The sequence below is a fragment of the Bemisia tabaci genome, chromosome 2 (assembly GCF_918797505.1).
Source record: "Bemisia tabaci chromosome 2, PGI_BMITA_v3".
Taxonomy (NCBI): domain Eukaryota; kingdom Metazoa; phylum Arthropoda; class Insecta; order Hemiptera; family Aleyrodidae; genus Bemisia; species Bemisia tabaci.
Window position 1 is genome coordinate 1,971,583 of NC_092794.1, and position 20,483 is coordinate 1,992,065.

At 38.5% G+C, this 20,483-nt stretch overlaps 1 protein-coding gene across 1 annotated transcript in view; it reads right to left on the minus strand.

Moving 5' to 3' along the window:
- Positions 1 to 557: 557 nt before the first annotated feature.
- Positions 558 to 20,483, minus strand: part of LOC109035996 (uncharacterized) — a 38,350-nt gene continuing 18,424 nt past the window's right edge. The window contains exons 2-6 of the mRNA XM_019049884.2: positions 14,272 to 14,374; positions 8,840 to 9,094; positions 6,642 to 6,690; positions 4,621 to 4,832; positions 558 to 1,355 (exon numbers count right to left, since the gene is read on the minus strand). Of these exons, the coding sequence (XP_018905429.1) occupies positions 1,296 to 1,355; positions 4,621 to 4,832; positions 6,642 to 6,690; positions 8,840 to 9,094; positions 14,272 to 14,367 (672 nt within the window). The 5' untranslated portion in view covers positions 14,368 to 14,374 and the 3' untranslated portion in view covers positions 558 to 1,295. The remainder of the gene's footprint in view (positions 1,356 to 4,620; positions 4,833 to 6,641; positions 6,691 to 8,839; positions 9,095 to 14,271; positions 14,375 to 20,483) is intronic.

Genomic DNA, 20,483 nt, shown 5'->3' on the forward strand with positions numbered 1-20,483 from the left:
TATGCCTCCACAACTACCTCCATCTTTCAAGTTCTATGCCTATTTGGCAACGTATAAGCCTTGAATATTTCGACTACAATCAAAACAACGGGTCATGCAGGACTAATCATACGCATCATTATAGCGTGAAACGCAAGCAGCAAGCTCGCTGAACACGGAAGAAAAATAAAAATACGGTGATTTCGTCGAAAATAACCCTCAAATTTGGATATTAATATAGCAGCCGCACCATTCCTGATTGAACTCTGTAACGAGGAGATCAGTTTCAAAAAATAAATCTAACCACCATCAAAATCATAGCTGAATTATTGGTATTTTGTGTAAAGATGTATACGGTTGAAATAGTTTTCGCAGCAGAGCCATTGGAAAAGCTGGGGTTAAAAATCTGACACTACAAGCTGTATAGTCAGCGTGTGGTCAACTAATATTCACACATTTCATATAAATAAAAAGTTCTGGTATTTTATGAAAACTTTTTCTTGAAAAACTATTCAGTTAGATTTCATAGTAATATAAAGTGTCCGTTGTAGAGAAAAAAAAGTTTCAGAGACTGCACCTTGGAAAACAACATATTTATAATTACAAATAGTGTAAAAAACGAATAGAAAAAAGGCAACACCATTTTAAAAAGTCAATAATTGAGTTTTTTATAGATGCAGATACTGCACATTAGAATCATCATCGAAAGATGATGCACAAAGTGATTTGAATGTAACATAGCAAAACACCATACATCATATAGAACCATTTTGCAAAATGAGCTGATCTAAAGGCACATCCTGGCACCAAGTTTATTATAGGAACAGGTTGGAAAGAAGTGATTTACGTGGCATTCATCCTTGTAGAGTTTAATTTTCATATAATGTACCCACGCAGAGGAGAGAAAACAACCAATCTAGTTTGATTTCAGTGAAATAAAATCAAAAATACATTTGAAAGCACAGCAAAACTTAAATGCGTTTTATTGTCATGGTTTGTGCAAACATTTTATTGCTGATATAATCTCCTGGTATGTTTTAGAAAAACTCTTTTGAGCACTGAAACGCAGGAGAGATATTCTATTAATCACGTCGGGAGATCCACCGAATGTATTGCCTTTCTTCTCTAGAATAAAAGAAGAAAACAAAATTTTCGGAGGATTTTTCGTACAGCAGCTTACGGCAATCACATTGAGCTAACATTGCAGTAATTATTTCATGGGTGGTCGGGCTAAAAGTTTTATACTTAAGAATCTTATCGTCAAAAGTCATTTTGTCAATAAATAAATAGAGTGGGTCATTATGACGTCATTAAGTTCATGGTTGTCGGCCTCCATTAAGGAACTGGTTGACTCCTCGAAGAGCAGAAATTGGAATCTGAAATAAAAATGAAAGGAACAAATATTATTGAGAACAAACATGAAAGGATTACGTAACTTTGCTTCTCTTAATGCAAAATTTACTCTTGGATATATGTCACAGGCAGTCATCAATTTGCAACTGGCATGCGAGTTGACTCATCAAATTCAAATAATTTGCATCGAAAGAGTAAAATTTACATTGGTGAAGAACCTTGAAAGCACGATATCAGTTTGGAGCGCCTTTAAATCTTGGGAATACTCTACGCTTTGTTCGGCAGTTAGTTTAGTTGCCGACCCGGACCAAAATCAACACGCCTATTGAAATCACTAAGGCGCTCGACCGCTCGTTGCTACCATACATTCAAGAAGGAAAAAACGTCTCCTTGAATTCCAGGCACATCATTAGTACTCTCTGTCTTGTTTCTTCACTTTTAAATTTTTACATATTTTCTTATTGAACACAATTAAATTAAAGCGGTCAATGTTGATCAAAAAAGAGAGGCGCCTCTGACATATTGATAGGTAACACATAATAGTCGCATCAATGTCCCATCTTGATAGTGGAAATATAGATACAGCCATACCTACCGTTGGTGTAGAGCACCAACTTTTTTATTTGTCTATGTTTTACATGAAACAGCACATTTCGACCGAGTTCATCAGAATGGTGCCAACCCACTTGAGATGTCCCACAAGTCGTATATTTTAGCCATTAACCGAAAGTCGAAAAACAGAAATTAGTTTGTGAAAATCAGGGGTTAAAGTTTATTTTCCACATTGAGGCATATGGAGGAATGAAACTTCGAACCTCCTCCTTTCAGTTTCAACTTAATGTGGGATGGCCTATTTTTGATGAACTCGGTCCATTGCATCGTTTGACTTAAAAAATTCAATTTTTTCCAGGGATGTACTTGTGCAACCTTCCCCCCCCCCCCCCAAAAAAAAAAAAGAAAAAATGGTATTTTTGCATGAAATCGGAAGAAAAATCAGGGAAATTTTCACACAGAGATGCCGATTATTTTCCTGGTAAAAATTAAATTTGAGAGGGGAAAGTTGGCAACGTTTGATTTTACTCATACGCTCTTTTGTGAGGAAAACGACGAATTATTAATTCCTGTGCGAGGAGTCTCATCGAGTCAACTGGAATAAATTCTCTTTAAAGCACGACAGGAATCGGACGTTTCTCTAAAATAACAGAAATGTCAAATGAAGTAAAGAGATTTCCTGCTGATTCAACGAGAATTCTCGTCCGGGGTCTATTATAATAGAGAATTTGCAGGTGTCTGAAATTTGATGAATTTCGTGTTTAAATGGAAACTAGTGAAACCACTGAGTGAACTGAACACGAGGATACCTTTGGTTCATGAATTAAACACTTATTAGAGAACACTGAAAAAAAAGGGTCAGATTTTAGCCGAACTGGTCAGTTCAGCGGCGATTAGGCTAATATGCAAACAGTTTGAAGTAGGAAACAAAATCTTTGAGATCCTAGAATAACCAAGTTTATATGCTATCGAAACCTCATTTTGGATTCATCACAAACCTAAACGTCTATGTTGTATCTTAACCATTTCTAGGTAGTATCTGAACTAGTTCGGATATAATCCAAACTAGCCACATACCGTCACAAACTGTTTAGGTAGGTGCGGTGACGAATCACGTGCGTTTAAAAAAGTCCGTTACTTTTTCAGTCTCAGTTGAAATGCTAATGGCGTCGCGAGTCGGTCGTATCGAGTTAGTTTACGAATTAAAAGTGATAAAAATGGATTATCTCAAGTGCTTTGCCATTTCAAATTCACCGCTCATTCTCGGAATCGTCAGTGGCGCTCTCTGAAGGCAGTAGAACTTGACTCTCACTCTCAGTCGGTCCAGAGCTGATGTCAACATTGAAACATGAAACTGATACTGATAGGACCATTCCGGTGAGTCGAGGTATTAAGGATTACTAATTCTTCAATCCTTTAACTAAACACATCCGAAAGCATCATTACTGAGCTATTAATCATTTAAGTAAAGCAGTATTCCTTCGTCCAACAGTGTAGATGTTTAACTAATCTGTTCGTTTGATCGGCGTGATTCGTGACAAGAATTCGCGTGATATCGGAGGACTCCTGACAGTGATTCTTATCATCAATGGTAACTCAAGAAACATTAGCATTATCCAAATCATCATTTGATCGCTCGATATCGGTGATATTGTTTTAACACATGCATGGGATAGTAACAGTGTGTACCTATCTATGAGTCGCTCCTAATTAGAATCAGGACCTCATGTATGTATCAAAGCTCAATATTTTGGTTTCATTCAGCGGCACTTATATTTTAAGGTGACAATTTTTTCTCAGGTAACTCATCTGTAATATTTTTAACTTCGTATAACAACTTAGAAATCAATTTACATCTCCGCTTAGCGCCAGAACACAATTGGTTATTTTTCATTAAAACTAACCTCAAAATATGTTTTCATTCTTTATCCGCCTTGTAAATTGGTCGAGATATCCTGGCTGCCCTATCAATTGGAAGCTAAATGCGGGTTTTTCGTCCCCGATACTCCAGTTCTCGGCATAGCTCAGTAAGTAGGATCCTCGTCTTCGGTGAGGTAGGTCCCAGGTTCAAATCCCGACGTAGGCAAAAAAATTCTGCACGTAAATATCGAGAAATGTGCCTCCAATTATCTCGTGGACCTTATTTTTCGCGGTTTTAGACATTATTTCCGTAAACAATCCATTTTGGAGGGCTTTTTTCAACTGTCCCCTGGCTACAAACCCCAAAATTTGCTGCCGATGCTTCAATTTAGCGATCCAAACCAGGTTTAGATAGTAAACTGAGCTCGTGTACTGGGCTAAATTCCGAGTTAGCATACAATCCAAAATCGGGTTTGCCTACTATCCAAAATAACTAGCTGGGGCCTTATCAGCTATCCGGAGTTGATTTTGTACACCGATATTCCGGCAAAAATTCAAACCCTTTTTTTCAGAGAAGATATGACAAAGTGATCTAATCTGCTAAAATACGTGTGTTCAAATGGGTAATGCCGCCAGATGACGTCACTAGGCGGTGCATTTTCCCACTTTTAAATATATTTTTATACTATTTCCCATATAAGAAAACAATTTTAAAAAATACTGTTAAATCAGCTCTTTAAGCAGTTTCAGATGAAGCAATACACCTTTTGCATGCAAATTCTCCATTACTGTTATGATGTTGATCCCTCAGAAAGTCTTTATCCGTGCATGCATTGGTTCCTCTTCTGCTGTTTTAGAGCCAGGAATGATACTCACATCGAAGACATTGTCGTAGAAGGTGGGTGATTTCTGGGAGGGTTCTCGTTGACCGTTGACGTTGGTGGTTGAGACTCCGGCTTGGGGTTTGTAGCCGGCACCGGCCACGGGAGCAGCATCTCCACCTGCCGAGGCGGAACCGCCGAAGTTCAGAGGTGCATCTCCTGAGGGCCTGTGCGGGTCTCTCGTTGACATCACTTTCGTTGAGTTACCTGCCGAGAAGAACATGCCTTGAAACAAATGTCTTGTCAGTTACACTTCATCCTTGAGTACCTATATACTGCCGTGCTAAGGAAGAACGCCGCCGTATGAGCCTTCAGACGGTTTCCAAGTTTCCTCCGATAAAAACCGAATTTACTGGAAAAATTGTGAATATTTTTTTCCACAATTTTCGCACAGTTTTCTACGGAATGCAATCTAAAATATCTGAAAATTTCAAGGAAAAATGTGCATGAATGTCATCAAAAATACATAAGTTATCGAGGGAAATTTGGCAACTCTCGAATGTTCATACGGCGTTCTTCCTTAGCGCGGCAGTACAGCACTCTCACATAATGTATAAACGGCCTCTTAACCTCCTTTCATCCCACCAAGTGAGAGTAAATTGATAGAAATGCCTCATGAGACATAATGATTTGGAGACTTTAATGCCTGAGCAGAAAAGCAGCCGTTATTTTTAAAACTCAAACCTCGCTACTACATGTTTTTTAAGGCAGAAGGTGGTCAGTGGCGTGGCGTGCTTTGCGACGCAGGTTGATCTGCAATTTATACCAACGGAAAAGGATCGAAAAACAGGTCGCAACAAACACCTTAATAGTCGATTCTTTACCACCGATTTAAATGGGGAAATATCGATAATCGACCATCATGCCTCGCCACTGAAGGTTATACGAATAGAGAAAAGTAAAACTTATCATCCAGATTTTTATTCATGTCCAAAGACATTTTTCGACGGATCATTCTCTCCTCCCTCCCGTCTCTCTCTTACTCTCTCTTTCTCTCTCAAATACCCATACGTGGACCACATTTTGCAATAAGGAACCACTATTTCTGGCTCATTTTAGAAACAACATATACGCCATTGGTTCCCCTACGCAGAAAAGTGCTTTTAAAGAAGAGCTAGAGAGACTGGGTCCTTATTGCAAAATGGAACCCAAGTATGAGTTGAGAGTGATTACTTAGAGTTTTTTTTTCAGGAGGAGACATTTTGTACGTATCAGACAAGTATTAGCCTCGAGCTAGTGCAATTAGTCAGTGCATAACTTTCTCCTGCAACTTTTGACCCAACATAGGTACCTATACAAAAAAAAAAAAAAAAAAAAAAAACTTCGGTTACAGTGATCGAACTATCACATTGCATTATTAACAACCTCATATTTTAAGACTAACTGTTGCTATAACACACAGGAAAAACATCTGTCGCAGGGACATAATTTTGATTTAAGAAATTTAAAATCTAGAAATACGTTATTGATTAATCGACTATCATCGAATCATTCTCGACATTGCCGAAGGGCTAATTGAAGCGGTGCATCTTTGTAAATGTGAGAAGAATATTTTATATTTTAAAATACGGCGAGGAACCGATAAATGCCAATCTGAGGACACCTCTGTGGTGCTAAATGATATGCATGATCATCCGAACACCTCAAAGACTGCATCATGTGCCACTGATGAATGACCTTTGAGAGTATATTATCTGTTCATCAATGTTGTAAAGTTTCAATGATTTTCCAATGAGAGCTAATTACTTCATCTTAGAGTGCCTTTCGCATGATTGATATAGACAATCTTAGACCACACTCATATGAGTGAAGGTTGAATATGAATGCGTGCAATAGCTAATCTTGTGCCAGAGTTGCCGAGTTTCAATGGATTGACTGGCCATTGCTAAAATAAAAAATAGATAAGCTCTATCTCAACTTTAGCAATATCTTGAAATGTGAGACAAAATTAAATGTTCCAAATGCCATTATTTTCATGACGTAGTCTTAAGAGTTTTATCAGAATAAAAAATGCACCTTTTTGGTTTAAGAATTTGTTCACGGACTGAAGAACTCCAATGGGAATCTGCAACAAGAAAAAAAAACGAAGACGTATGTTTAAAAATGAAACAATAATCATTGAAAATTATTTGTTGAGACGCTTTGGGAGAGCAGTAAACTTTTTGATTAGAATCGGAAAATATTAATCCAGATTGGACTATAGACCAGTTTGATTTATCGTCATTAAGCTGCTTGAAACCGGAGATTGTGCCGTCATTGGATCCATTAATTAAAGTTTCTATGCTAGAAATATACAATTATTGAAATATTTTTGAGGACTCTGCGACTTTATAGGATCTGGACTTTGCATTGCCACAGATCAATCATCATATAAGACGAAACTAGTGTCGAAAAATTGATCCGTTCCTTTTGGATCTCGACCTTTTTTCATCATTTGAAATTTTTGTTGGATTTGTGCTCTTTTGAACAGAGCACCTACGTGTTGTAACGTAAGCATTTCTTTTTGAAAAATCTACTCACTGTGGAAAAAGGCCTGTAAAATATTAAAATTCTAGACGAGGATCTTGAGTGAATTCCTTGCAGTTTTAGTCTATTCTCTATTATATGTATATAGATTTTCATACAGGGTGAGCGAAAAGTCCCCGACCCCCCCTCTAACTTTTGAAACGAATGTTAGCTTAAGAAAATGAAACTTTGGGAATTTTTTCCTATATTCTCAAAGGGACCATCTTTTGAGGGGGTCAAAATTTTGGTCCCTCCTCCAGGGGGGGACAGGGCCCCCCAACTTTTTTTTCAAATAGCAACCCCTATCTTGTGATATCTCAAATTCAAAAGAGCATAAAAAACTAAGAATTTCGGCGCAAACCAGCAGATCGAATATCTTAATTTTTGACCGAGTTATGATAGGTCAATAGTCAAATTTGCCTATTTATCAAAAAAATCATAACTCCGGTTCAATTATCGTAAAGAAAAAAATAAAACGGGAAAATATTACCAAATTGTTTTCGCTTTTTACGTAAAAATTGCAGAAATCACTTCGATTTAATTTTAAGGGGGGGGCTCGGAGACCCCCAAATACGTCAATTCTCAAAGGTCATTCATTTTCCTGCGAAATAAGCCAATTTCCTTTGATTTCGCCCTCCACATTATCTCAGTAAGTCCAAAATCAGTTCAAATTACGTTGGCAAGTCCCCAAATTTCAGGGAAACAGTTAAAAAAAAACAAATTTAAGGTGATTAAATTGACCGTTAAAAATTTCGTTTTTTTTTAACTTTTTCCCCGAAATTTGGGGACTTGCCCACGTAATGGTGAACTGATTTTGACCTTACTGGATAAATGAGGAGGCAAATCCAAAGGAAAGTGGCTTATTTCGCAGGAAAATTGAATGACCTTTGAATTGACGTATTTGGGGGTTCCGAGCCCCCCCTTATAATTAAAATCGAAGTGATTTCTGCAATTTTTTACGTAAAAGCGACACAATTTGGTAAATTTTCCCGTTTTATTTTTTTCTTTATGCGATAATTTTAACCGGATTTATGATTTTTTGAAAAATAGGATTCTAATTGACCTTTGACCAATCATAACATCGTCAAAAATTAAGATATTTGATCTGCGGTTGCGCCGAAATTTCTTAGTTTTTTTATGCTCTTTTCGAATAATATTCACAAGGATAGGGGTTGCTATTTAAAAAAAAAGTGGGGGGCCCTGTCCACCCGGGGGGAAACAAAATTTTGACCCCCTCAAAGATGGTCCCCTTTGAGATAGAACATTTCCCAAAGTTTCATTTCTTAGCTCAATTCGTTCAAAAGTTAGAGGGGGGGTCGGGGACTTTTCGCTCACCCTGTATATTTGGAGAGGGGGAAATCCTCTTCCTTGATACCCCGAAATTATAATTTATGCCATTTTCTTTTGAATTTATTCGATTCGGCTCATGGGCCGTTCATCCAAAACGTAACGGTAACGCCAATTTGTTTTTACTTATTGAAGCAGGGTAAGGACCCACGTCACAAAAGCGTTACAAGAGTGAATGGGGAGGGGGGCCGAAAAATCCGAAATTTAGGGTTACGTATTATATGGACGGCCCCTTGAAGACAATAATAATTTGGTAGTGCGTTGTTATCTCATTTGTCTCAAAAAATAGACTGGTGTCATTTTGAGCCTAGGTACTTGATTTTGTCTGAGAATAAAGGCAGTCATATTTAGGTTATACTTACGGCAAAAATGTGATCGAAAAAGCCCTGGCCATTGCCTCCTTGGGCTGCAGTGGCACCTGAGGCATGGCCGCTTCCAGCGGTGGCACCAGCGTAACCTGAGCCACCGCCGAGACCTGCGGAGGCGGACGGACCTCCAGCAGCGCCGGCTCCAGCGAAGAGACCTCCGCCGTTCGGACCTCCGCCTAGACCTGCAGTCGCTGAGTAACCGCCCCAAGACGCTGATACCTGCTTACCCAGGATTCCGTTCGCCGAGTCCTGCCAACATAATCCAATTCCACGTTAGTAACTCATTCTCAGCCCGTGAAAAATAATGTAAAAGGGTTCTAGCGAGGGATTGGAGATTTCAATGTGCTAGATTATCCAGAGAAATTAAACTGGAATATACTATCTCCAAATGCATACACACATAGAGAATATGATAGGTTTCAAAAGTAGCAAATAAGCATTATGTTAAAAAGGTTTTTGAAAGCTCATTTTCTTGAAAACGATTTTAAAGTGTGAAAAACATATATCAATAGTCCCAGCTCATTTCTCTTAGATACTCCACACTGAGCAGTGCCTCGCATGCTTAGCTGCTGAATTACTCCCGCAACATTATAAGTACCGCTGGAGGTATGCTACTTGTTTGAAGGCGCTTCATAATGCGACAGTTAACCAAACGGTGGACCTCCCTGAGAATAGGAGCTTTTTAAGGAACGATTATCAATACGACCTGCAGCCTCTGCAGTGTACTTTCCAGTCTACCTAAGGGCTGATTATTGAATGTGATAGACAAGGCGATAGACAAAGACAAATGAAAAATTGAGCAATCCTATTCGTTGAAACGGGTGGTTGTTATAAGCTGTGGAGAAAATGACGGACCAATTATTAGGTCTTTCGTGGGTTACCGTTATCAGTCTATTCCTTACCTCCTTCGTCTATTGCAACCCTCCGATTTTACCGATCGGATTGCTTCATATTCTCTTTCCTTTGGCTATGGCTTCGTCTACCAATTTCAATAATGAGCCCACGAGGAGGCTGGGAAAAACACAGCATGAGTATGCTGCGGGTCGTATTGATAATCACTCCTTAAAAAGCTCCTTTTCTTAGTAAAGGCTGCCGTTTGGTTGGCTGTCACATCATGAAGCACCTTCAAACAAGTAGCATATACCTTCAAACAAGTAGCATATACCTTCAGCGGCACTGACCATGTTGCAGGAGTAGTTCTGCCGTCCTGAGGAAAAACGCCGTGTGAGCTTTTAGACGTTGCCAGATTTACTGCAATAAAAACAGAAGTTTCATGGAACATTGCGATCAGTTTTCTTCAAATTTTTCAGATAATTTTGATCGCGATTTGATCTAAAATCTTTGAAAATTTCAAGAAGAAATATGAATAACTTTCCTCTAAAATACATGTTTTATTTAGAGAAATTTGGCAACTCTCGAATGTTCATACGTCGTTTTTCCTTAGCACGGCAGAGTTAAGTAGCGCCACCAAACGGGGTTGGGATGCATTGGATGCATGTTGCATCCGAGCACCTGAAAACCAGTGGAGTGTTGAGTTGAACAACAAGAGCACACGCGTCGTGGAAAATTACCCCTGGTCGTCGTCGTCGGCTGAAAATTGTTTCAAGGTCTGCGACTCGCTGGAATATAAATTGCGGAGCTTTTTGCTTTTTATTGCACGGCGTCGATAATGACACGTTTGCGCGCTTCGAATCGCATTCCACCTCAAGTTGGACGTATTTCTGTCAAACGGAACTATATGCATCAAGACATGAGCTCTGAGCCCCATCAGAATATGTGCATAACAGGGCTCACGTCATAATACACATAGTTCCGTTCGATAGAAATACGTCCAGTTTCGCCACTTCCTCCAACTCCCGTCCAACTGAACGCCGAACGTGGCTCATACTGCCATGCTAAGAAAAAACGCTGTATGAACGTCCGAGAGTTGTCAGATTTTCTTCGATAAAATGTTTATTTTTTAGGAAATTTGTGAATATTTTTCCTTGAAATTTTCAAGAACTTTAGGTGAAATTGCGAGCAATACTATCTGAAAAAATTGGAAAACAAATATTCATAGGTTTATCAGGAAATTCGTGTTTTATCAAAGTAACTTTGGCAATGCCTGGAGTTTCATACGGCGTTTTTCCTTAGCACGGCAGCATACAGAGCCAATTCCTCCGAGGCTTCCTCCAAGCGCTGAGAATAAAATCCAGTGCTCCCATTCCACGACCGTCGGAAGTTCCGCGATTCTTTTTAGATTTTGTTAAAAGTTCCAAGAAAGTTTCGAAGAATGCAAAAGATTCGGACACTCCTCGGATATTTCAAGAGTTCCGGGAAAAACTCAGATAAATTTCAGAAGTTCCGAAATACGGCACTAAAGCCGGGAAATGGAAGCACTAAAAGATGAATCGGTTTCTGGGAGAGGAGCATCAGTCCGCAAAACTGAATCGCACGGGGAAGCAACAAACTGATTCTCTCGTCAAGCAGGACGATTAAAAAAAAAAGTCCAGAATATTCAGCGGACTAATCATTGAAATTGATAGACGAAGCTTTAGACAAAGAAGACAACATGGATATGGAGGGGTCCTATTGGTGGAAGCGGAAGGTGGATGGGCAAAGGAGGTAGATAATAGACTTAGTGACCGCACTCAGTGACAGTTGGCCTACAGTTAGTCCATCATTTTCCCCCTTAGTCTATGACGATCACCCATTTCCACCAAGAGGGTCGCTCTATTTTCCCTTCGACTTCTTAATCTACAGCTTTGTCTCTCGCTTTCAATAACTAGCCCGCAGAGGATGGTTCAACATGTGATAAAAAGTTCTGAACAGAAAACGTTGATATCATGATTTTGCGTCTGCGAGGGGTTCCATTCACATGAAATAGCTTTGTGGTGAAATAAATGAGCATAATCTAAAGTTGGCATCCTCGATCCACAATGTGCAGTTGTGCACCACACACATCACCATCTTACGTATCAGTGCAATCCAGTGTTTTTCCGATTTCTTCACGCGTTGATGAGGATGCCCGTGGCATGCGAACAGCAAATAATACTTATGGCCACGGTGATTAACAGATAACAAGGGTATTGCAGCTCCGATGATTGCAGCACTGGTAATTCGCAAAAACCCCGCATTAGTGCGCACCCTTCGTTTGCACGTATGACTTCATATTAAAATGTAGTACTTCTCGATGATATATTTACTTGATTAATAGTTACTGTGTCACGACAAAAACCTTACCTAGCATTGTTTGGGTAAGCCCGTTTTGTAAATTGATATATTCATTATAATTTCCTATTTCACTATGTTTTCAGGAGAAAAAGAAAAGTGTAAAAAAATGTGCAAAATTATTGCATACCACAGTTCATTTTTCCTGCAACAATTAATTCACGGGTGCATATTGTCTTATTACTGTGACCGTGATATGACTGAATTCCTTTTTTTAGGGATAATTGATCTTCTACGTGAAAAGAGACGTAGGAGAGAAACTTTTCAAGAGAGCGCTGATTATTATTATTATTATTTTTTCGATGGATAAAAGAGAAACTTCTCAGGAAAGTGATAATTATTATTATTTTTTTTAAATGCATTAAAAAAATTCGGATATTTGAGTGTTGATAAAATGGATTCTAGTACCCTAGAGAATACGTTTTAAGAGGTCAAGTTTGTTTTCATATACTATGGTAGTGAATAGACAGTAAAATTACTGGAGGACTATTGGATTCCTGGGAGTTTGGGATAAAATTACCGAAATTTCTCAGTGCTGATTCGTTTTTAATTCTATAGCCACCAAAACGGTGTACATTTCATTCAATATAGGTAGGTACTAAAGATCACTTTACGATGCACGTAACTGTCCATCCACTTCAAAGAATGAGTAGAACATGTTTTCCGTGGCTGTCCCAACTTTCTCATTTGAAAATGAAATCACCGTGGACAGTTGCCAGGGACACAGAATACAAACGAATTCCGACTGCTCATTCAATGCATTAAGAGCTAATCACTAATGCAAACGAACAGAAATACGAATTTATGATTACTTTCACTTCCATTGACACTAAAACTGTCACAAGTTGGGATTCATAACTCCAAGATGGGAATGTCTCCATTTTCAAATAGTTCCTGCAGCTGAGGATCTGAATATCTTGATGTGGATGGTTTAAGTTTGGTTGATTTTATCTTGGTATGTGTAGAATCTTGCCAGTGGTTTCCGCGCAGACGGATACCAGCTTTGCCTTACAGATGTATAGCGATGGTTATTTTTGAAGAATTTTCTCTAGAATTCTTAAAGGCCAGCTCGTAGAGCACATTTGTTTTGTAAGGACTTTAAATAATTCACATTGAGCATGACATCAATATTAAGGAAATGAAAACTTGCATGTTTAAAATAATGCACTTTAAGTACACCATGAAAAATTAAAACCAGCAAAAATGCTTTTTTTCGACACTATATAAAGTGCATGTATTTTAGAGCGTTCATTGATATTTTCAGAGTGTTATTTTGTTTAAATGTTACGAAGCATCCAATGAATAATAAGAACTCGAAATAAAATCGCATGCTCATGATTTTGAAAGATATAAGTTTAAAGCCCGCAGTTTACATTATTATGTCTTACGGCTCCTAAAAAAAATTGAAACGATGTTGCAGAGCTTGAAAGTGAGTTTTAGATTTCAGATTTAAAGTAAGTTGCAATTTACTTTCAAATAAGTTTGTTCCAAAATAATCAATATCACAAATTTTATTTAAAAAAAGTGCACGTATCACCTCTTTAACAGGAAGTTTCATTGTGAGCCGAGAACTGTATTTTGGCTCCTGTTCAAACGAAATTCGCAGATTTAGTTATTTTGATTCCTTATCACATTTGGTGGGCCAGATATACCTATAGCAGTTCCCAAGTGGCTGCAGTGATCACGATGAGTTGCGATTTGGACCTATTTCTATCGAACGGAACTACGTGTATTATGACTTGAGCCTAGTTATGCACGTATTCTTATGTGTCTCAGGGCTCATCTCTTAATGCACATAGTTCCGTTTGATAGAAATACGTTCATTTGATCGGAGAACGTATCGCGATTTTATCGACGTCAATTTATTGCGATACTATCGGATGAAAAAATGCGATAAATTGCGAATTCGTCGCAAAAATTTACAATAAAATTGCGATTTCATCGTCGGCGATATATTGGAATATTGTAGAGCAAAACATTGTGATTAATTGAGATTGAATTTCTATTTTATCGAACACGATTTTATGGGGATAAAATTGCGACAAGATTCAGGATAATCGCTCCGATGTTGATGATCCTAGCGATTTTATCGCCAAAAGTCGTAAAATAACTGCAACTTAATTTCACAAATCGCGATTTTTGTATTGGAGTATACTACTTGAGTTGTGCTTGAGAATCAGCGCTATCTCAGTGATCAGAGAAAAAAGAAAACTTACGATTTCATTTGCACTGTCTGGAGTTGCGGGGGATTTAGCTGGAGCTGTTGCTACGACGCTCAGGAGAGAAACTACTGCAATGAGTGCGGCCAACATCTTAAATCTAGGAACAAGAAAAAGAGAGAGAGAAATTAAAAATCTGGAATTTTTGCTATTCACACTCAGGAGTGGCCTCATGGTCTAATTCAAAAAAATTTACGCAAGTTCGTAATGATTACGGCGGTTTTCCACGAGGAATCGAAAGGTATCAGAAAACATAAAATGTGTATTTATTAGCATGCATTACTACTACACTTTTAAAATGAGCCGTTAATTTTCGATGATTAATAAAGGAGGAGTGCTACGCTCACGACTACAGGCAGGAGTGAATGACTATGAATTGTAGTAGAATACACTATCCTCCGGGAGTTATAGGGACGCATGAGAGAATGGAGATGGTGCATGTGTGAGGGATTTGAGATTTGACCAATGATTCTTATGTAAAAGTTCGCGAAAAACTCAATGGTGCCACTGGTTTTCTCTGAAATCATCTCCCAAGCTCAAAAAAAGCTCTCAAAGTGAGGCCAAAATGGAGGGGATATCCCACCCTACCCTGAGAGTCCACCTCTAGGTACATCAAAACAATCTCTCCATGCAAAAATAGGGAGCAAATACATTGACAGGGCTGCCACTTTATTTGGGGACTCCATAACTGGAAACACGACAACCCTGCTAATGTATTTGCTCCCTATCTTTGCATGGAGAGTTTGTTTTGATGTAGAGGTGGACTCTCAGGGTAGGGTGGGATATCCCCTCCATTTTGGCCTCACTTTGAGAGCTTTTTTTGAGCTTGGGAGATGATTTCAGAGAAAACCAGTGGCACCATCGTGTTTCTCGCGAACTTTTACATAAGAACCATTGGTCAAATCTCAAATCCCTCACACATGCAACATCTCCATTGTAGCGCGAAAGGGAAGCAGCCATTTTGGAAACGACGCGTGAATTTACTACGGGCTCTTTTAACTCCAAGGGATTTAAACTACTTCCTGAATGCCCAGTCGCCCTAAATGGAGCATGTACATATATGAAGTAGGATGAGTAGTGAGAGGAATTCACAGATTATTAACAATATAATATGAACTTTGATACTATGTGATACTATATTACTATAGGTACATTTAGATCTACAATGCGGATTAATAAGATATTTCAGCAGTCGATAGGGTATATAGTCTATAGAGGGACCGGTTTTATTCAAATTGGAAACTATGCCATTGCCACGAGGCGGCCGCAACGGTCCCCTAGGGGCCTAAGGGACGCTCTAGGGGGAGGGGGGGTCGCGAAGATTGTTACGCTATTTTGTTTTTATGTGTTAAAAGATGGGACCTAACAAACATAACAGGCTTCTGTTCGTAATATTGTCATAATATTGACACAATATTGGATATCTAAAACTGCTGAATTGATATTATGTTAACATTATTTTTACAACATTGTGGTAATATTCGCACTTTAACATTGTCACAAGATTAAGAAAATAAACATTTTAGGCTTCTGTTTCTAATATTGTCATAAGATTAACACAATATTGTGCGCGGCGAGCACAATTCGACCGCGTTTGCTGTTTCCGCCACCAGGGCGCGCTCGCCGCGGATCTGCCGTTGCGGTCCCTTTAAGGGCAAATTAAAGGGCAAAAACTGCGACCTTTCGCTTTTTGACGTAATAGGCACATGATCCATAGGCGTCTAACCCATCTTACCGATATTCTTAGGCCAAGGGCTCAAATGGAGCTTTTTGGCAACGGTCCGCGCGCGGCCGCCCCGTCAATGGGGCTGGTTCTCGTTTCGCCTGGGCAGTGCCCGTTACAAGTGGGATCCAAGTTGAAAACTTCAGCCAGTGCAAGCAGCCAAGAAAGTAGCTGACTTAGGAAGGTTCCTTGGCACTCCAATGTTCCGTATGCCTACATTATAGGCATTGCGACGCTAAGGAATTTCTTCCGCGAGGACGGCAGGTAATACGGCGTTCTATCGCCTACCTTGCCTCAGAGGGAAGATTGGAAATCCAAGCTTGTCTCAGAGGTAAAATAAATATCCTGCCAATACTATGGCAATATTATAACATCAAGTCTATGGCAACATCATGATCACAAACCGCTGAACAAGCTTGGAGCAATATTATTAACATAACGTTGTCACAATATTGAATATCCAAGTTTGTCTCGGAAGTAAAATAATGTCCCACCAATATTGTGGCAATATTGTCAGGATAGGCTTGGAGCAGTCTTACAAACCTAACCTTGGCACAATCTTTGGGCTCAAGCTTGTCCCAGAGGTAAAATAAATGTCCTGCTAACATTGTGGGAACATTAGCAAGATAAGCTTGGCAACTCTATTCAAATGTAACAAAAGCGTTACAGGGGGGGGGGGGGAGGGGGTCAAAAATTCCGAAAAAGTGCGTAATTTATGGACAGCCCCTAGAGGATGCAGAACGTAATTAATGGAGGATGGGAGGGCCGCATGGCGACCGAGAGGGCCCTCGTCTGGAACACTCGGTCAGGCACTCTGCCGTGCTAAGGAAAAACGCCGAATGAACATTGGAGGGTTTCCAAATTTCCTCCAATAAAATGTTTATTTTTGAGAAAAAATATAAATATTTTTCCTGGAAATTGTAAGACTTTTCAGATCAAATTGCAAAGAAAATTATGTGAGAAAATGGAAGAAAAATATTCACAAATTTTCTTCAATAATTAATGATTTGTTGAAGGGAATTCGGCAACGCTTGAAGGCTCATACGGCTTTTTTCGTCAGCACGTCAGCGCACTGTTTACTGATGCAGTGATAAGTTTTAAGGCGGGATACTGTGACGTTTGCGCTTGCGGCATCGGAAGCGTCAACATTCACATTTAATTGACAACAAATTAATTACCGTGAGAGTAAACAATCCGAGAATTATGTTAAAACACCTACGTTGTCACTTATATTGTGGAAAGGTTGGCCTGTTCCTGTACTAGAAGATGTAATTGGTCAATGACATGAGATAAAAGAAGGGTTATCATGTGATAGAAAATTTAAATTGAAATGAGAGAAAAAAAAAAAAACAAACAAACAAACAAACAGTAAACATAGAAAATAATTTGAATTTGAATCAAAGGGAAATTCCTAGGGATGTTCCCCCCACTATAGTTTCACGCGGCTGAAAATTACAAAAAATCCATTAAAACCAATTGAAATTCCTTCCAAAACCAAAGACTTTGTTAATAAGGGGTATTTTACGAGAGTTCCTTTTGAAGCAAATAAAAAATCTTCTCGTATAGGAATCAAGTTTTCCTCGAGAGAAAAACATTTCAACTGAATCAAAGATCCCAATCGACATCAATTTTTTCCCCCTTCCAGGATTCTACTGCAAATTTCCTTAAAACAGATCAGATGTTTAAGGGAGACTAATCTGACAATAGTAGATTGAGCACTGCACACACAAATGCTCGCGGACCTATAGGTTGAATAAAACGAAGGGCAACCTTACAGATCCGTCTGATACGCAGTGCCAGACTGAAAGAGAAAACAATGTGCGTAATACGCTGAAAGCAAACAAATACGAATTATAGAATCGACTTGCTGCAGGATATGACAAAAGCCCAATCAAGAAAATCCCCTGAAACTTTTAATGCGTGTTCGAAGTATAATCGACCCAATTTTCCCTGATATTTCCGTAACTATAGCAGATTTCAAAAAAATTCCACACGGTTGGTTCTGGCGTGGTTTTTCCAGTTATGCTTACGGACTTGCTTATATTACTCTAAATTATGACATACTTTTTTCTTTCTTCAGAGACATTTTTGAGAGTGTTTTATCATAAATTTGAATGGACATCTGAGATCATATTTTTAGACAGAACTTAGAATTAAAATCTCTGAGGAAGGAATTAGTTCGCCTTATATACCTAATTTCCAGCCCCTAAATTTCCATTTACTTGAACATTTTTTTTTTTTTTCCAAGTTTAACCTAACGAAAATATCAATGAGCCTTTTGAAGTGTCGGAAATACCTCGTAATTTACAATATGTATTAAGCAACGGGAGGTGTCCCTAATTGTTTATGTATTAAAAAAAGAGGAACTAGAGGAATATCTAAAATTTCGTATTTACCGAGTGAAAGATACATTGTAAAAAATTTAATTTTAATCGATTAGTGTTGAATTTAAATCCTTCGGAAGTATTTGAGCTTATACAGTTGCACTGGGAAAAATCAGCTTGGTCAATCAGTCATAACTATTTTGACTAAAGTATAGTGATCATTTTCAGGTTTTAATTTTTTCCTGATGATACACAAATTGTGCAAAAACACACCGAAAAAAAATTGAAGTTAATTTAACATTCTGGATGTAAAAAAAGTGTGCGAGAACTTACAAAATGCTAAAATACCTGCCACAGCAGTTACTTCAGCAATGCCAAGATGTAAAATTAAGTGCTGTGGCGGGTAATTCAGCATTTATAAGTTCTCGCACACTTTTTTTACATTCAGAATGTTAATTTAACTTCCTTTTTTTTTTCGGTGCAGCAACTCTTTTTTTTCTCTCTTATCTGGATGGTACTGCGATGAATCATAATCGCGGTCTTTTTTCCACCAGGAAACTGGTTGTCCACTCACTGTGTGACTGAACCTTTGAGTTGGTCTGTCGTCATTTTATCATCGTGCGATTTCTCAGAAACTGGTTTGTGACAAGACTCGTTGGGGCCTTGAACTCGTCAACTTGTATCGTTCTCCGCTTCAGATTGGGCGATAGATAAGTTCGATTAGTCGCTGAATGATACCCATTTTTCAATCTATTAATAATCGAAGTCGAATCGGCTCATTCATCGATTCCTGATTAGGCTTTCCAGCGATAGGTGCTCCTTTAAATTCATCAGTTCCTTTCCTCCAGAACACGCGATCGAATACGTTAAGGGTTGAGAGGAGACAGACCTGTTTTGCAAAATGGTCCTACTATTTTATTTTTGCTCGTGGAATGTTTTGTGAGGAAAAATCAATTTCAAGAGTACCTGTTGGATGCCAGATACCTATTCCAGATATTGTGGAGGAACAGGGGAGTGTCAAAAATCCTCTATCGACATTGACCAAGTTATTTTTATTTGTTCTATAAGAGCTAACATGAGAGGGAAAAGAATCGAAAAAAAATTGTATTTTGAATCAGGAAAATTCCGGGAACATCCATCACCTTCTTTGATTGTCATAAAAACAAATACTGAAGAAGATCCTCGGCTATTTTTCAAGCTATTATTGTAGGACAGGACATTTACGATAAGAACTTATTTATGCTAAAAGGAACTATGCGCATAAGGTTTTCATGGAACATAGTTCCTTGTAGCATAAATACATCAATGTATGGACAAATCCACGGTATAAAGAAAGGGCTGGACACGTAGTTTTTCAACAATTTTAGTCTATGGGGTCATCTGGCTACCGACATTCACTGTCATTTCAGTCAGAGGGATTTATTCCTGTACATGAAATCGTGAAAAAATCACAGCTAATAATTTATCCGTAACTGTAGGATGCGAAGTCACAAAATTAGAAATATTAAAAACACTGGAAGCCTTCTTAAATTGTATTTCTTCATTTCTTAAATTAATAAAAATTGGAGGCACAAATCTGCCAGCGTATAAATTGTTGAAAATGTAAGAATAATTCAACGTAGCTAGCAGATTCTACATATTTTCTCGAGAAGAAACCTTTCATCGTAGGTATCATTTTGTCAGCTGGGCGCTCACTTATTATGACATAGCTGTAACCGACTGATATTATTGTCATACTTCCAACGAATGGAAGAGAAACAATTCATATGGTTCATATCACGATTCCTGAACTGCGCCGCGCATACTGATACTCACGGAAGTATTCTTGTGCCGTATAATAAAATTAAAATTTGGATTCATATCCCAGACGAAAACCGCGCTTTGCATAGCGATGCAGTTACTATAAAAAACTTATGACATAGTCTCCTAGGATTAAGTGGACGTATTTATGTTAAGAGGAACTATGTTACACGCAATCTCTATGCACATAGTTCCATTTAGCATAAATACGTTCAAATTTCACACGGAATAAAGGCAAATTTTCGAAGAAATCTTGTTGTGTAAAAATACCGGGACACCGGACACCCATCATAGAGCTGGTAGCAACGGCTGTCAATTTTTTTCTTTATGCCCAACACTCCCAACCCGAGCATGGAGGGCTC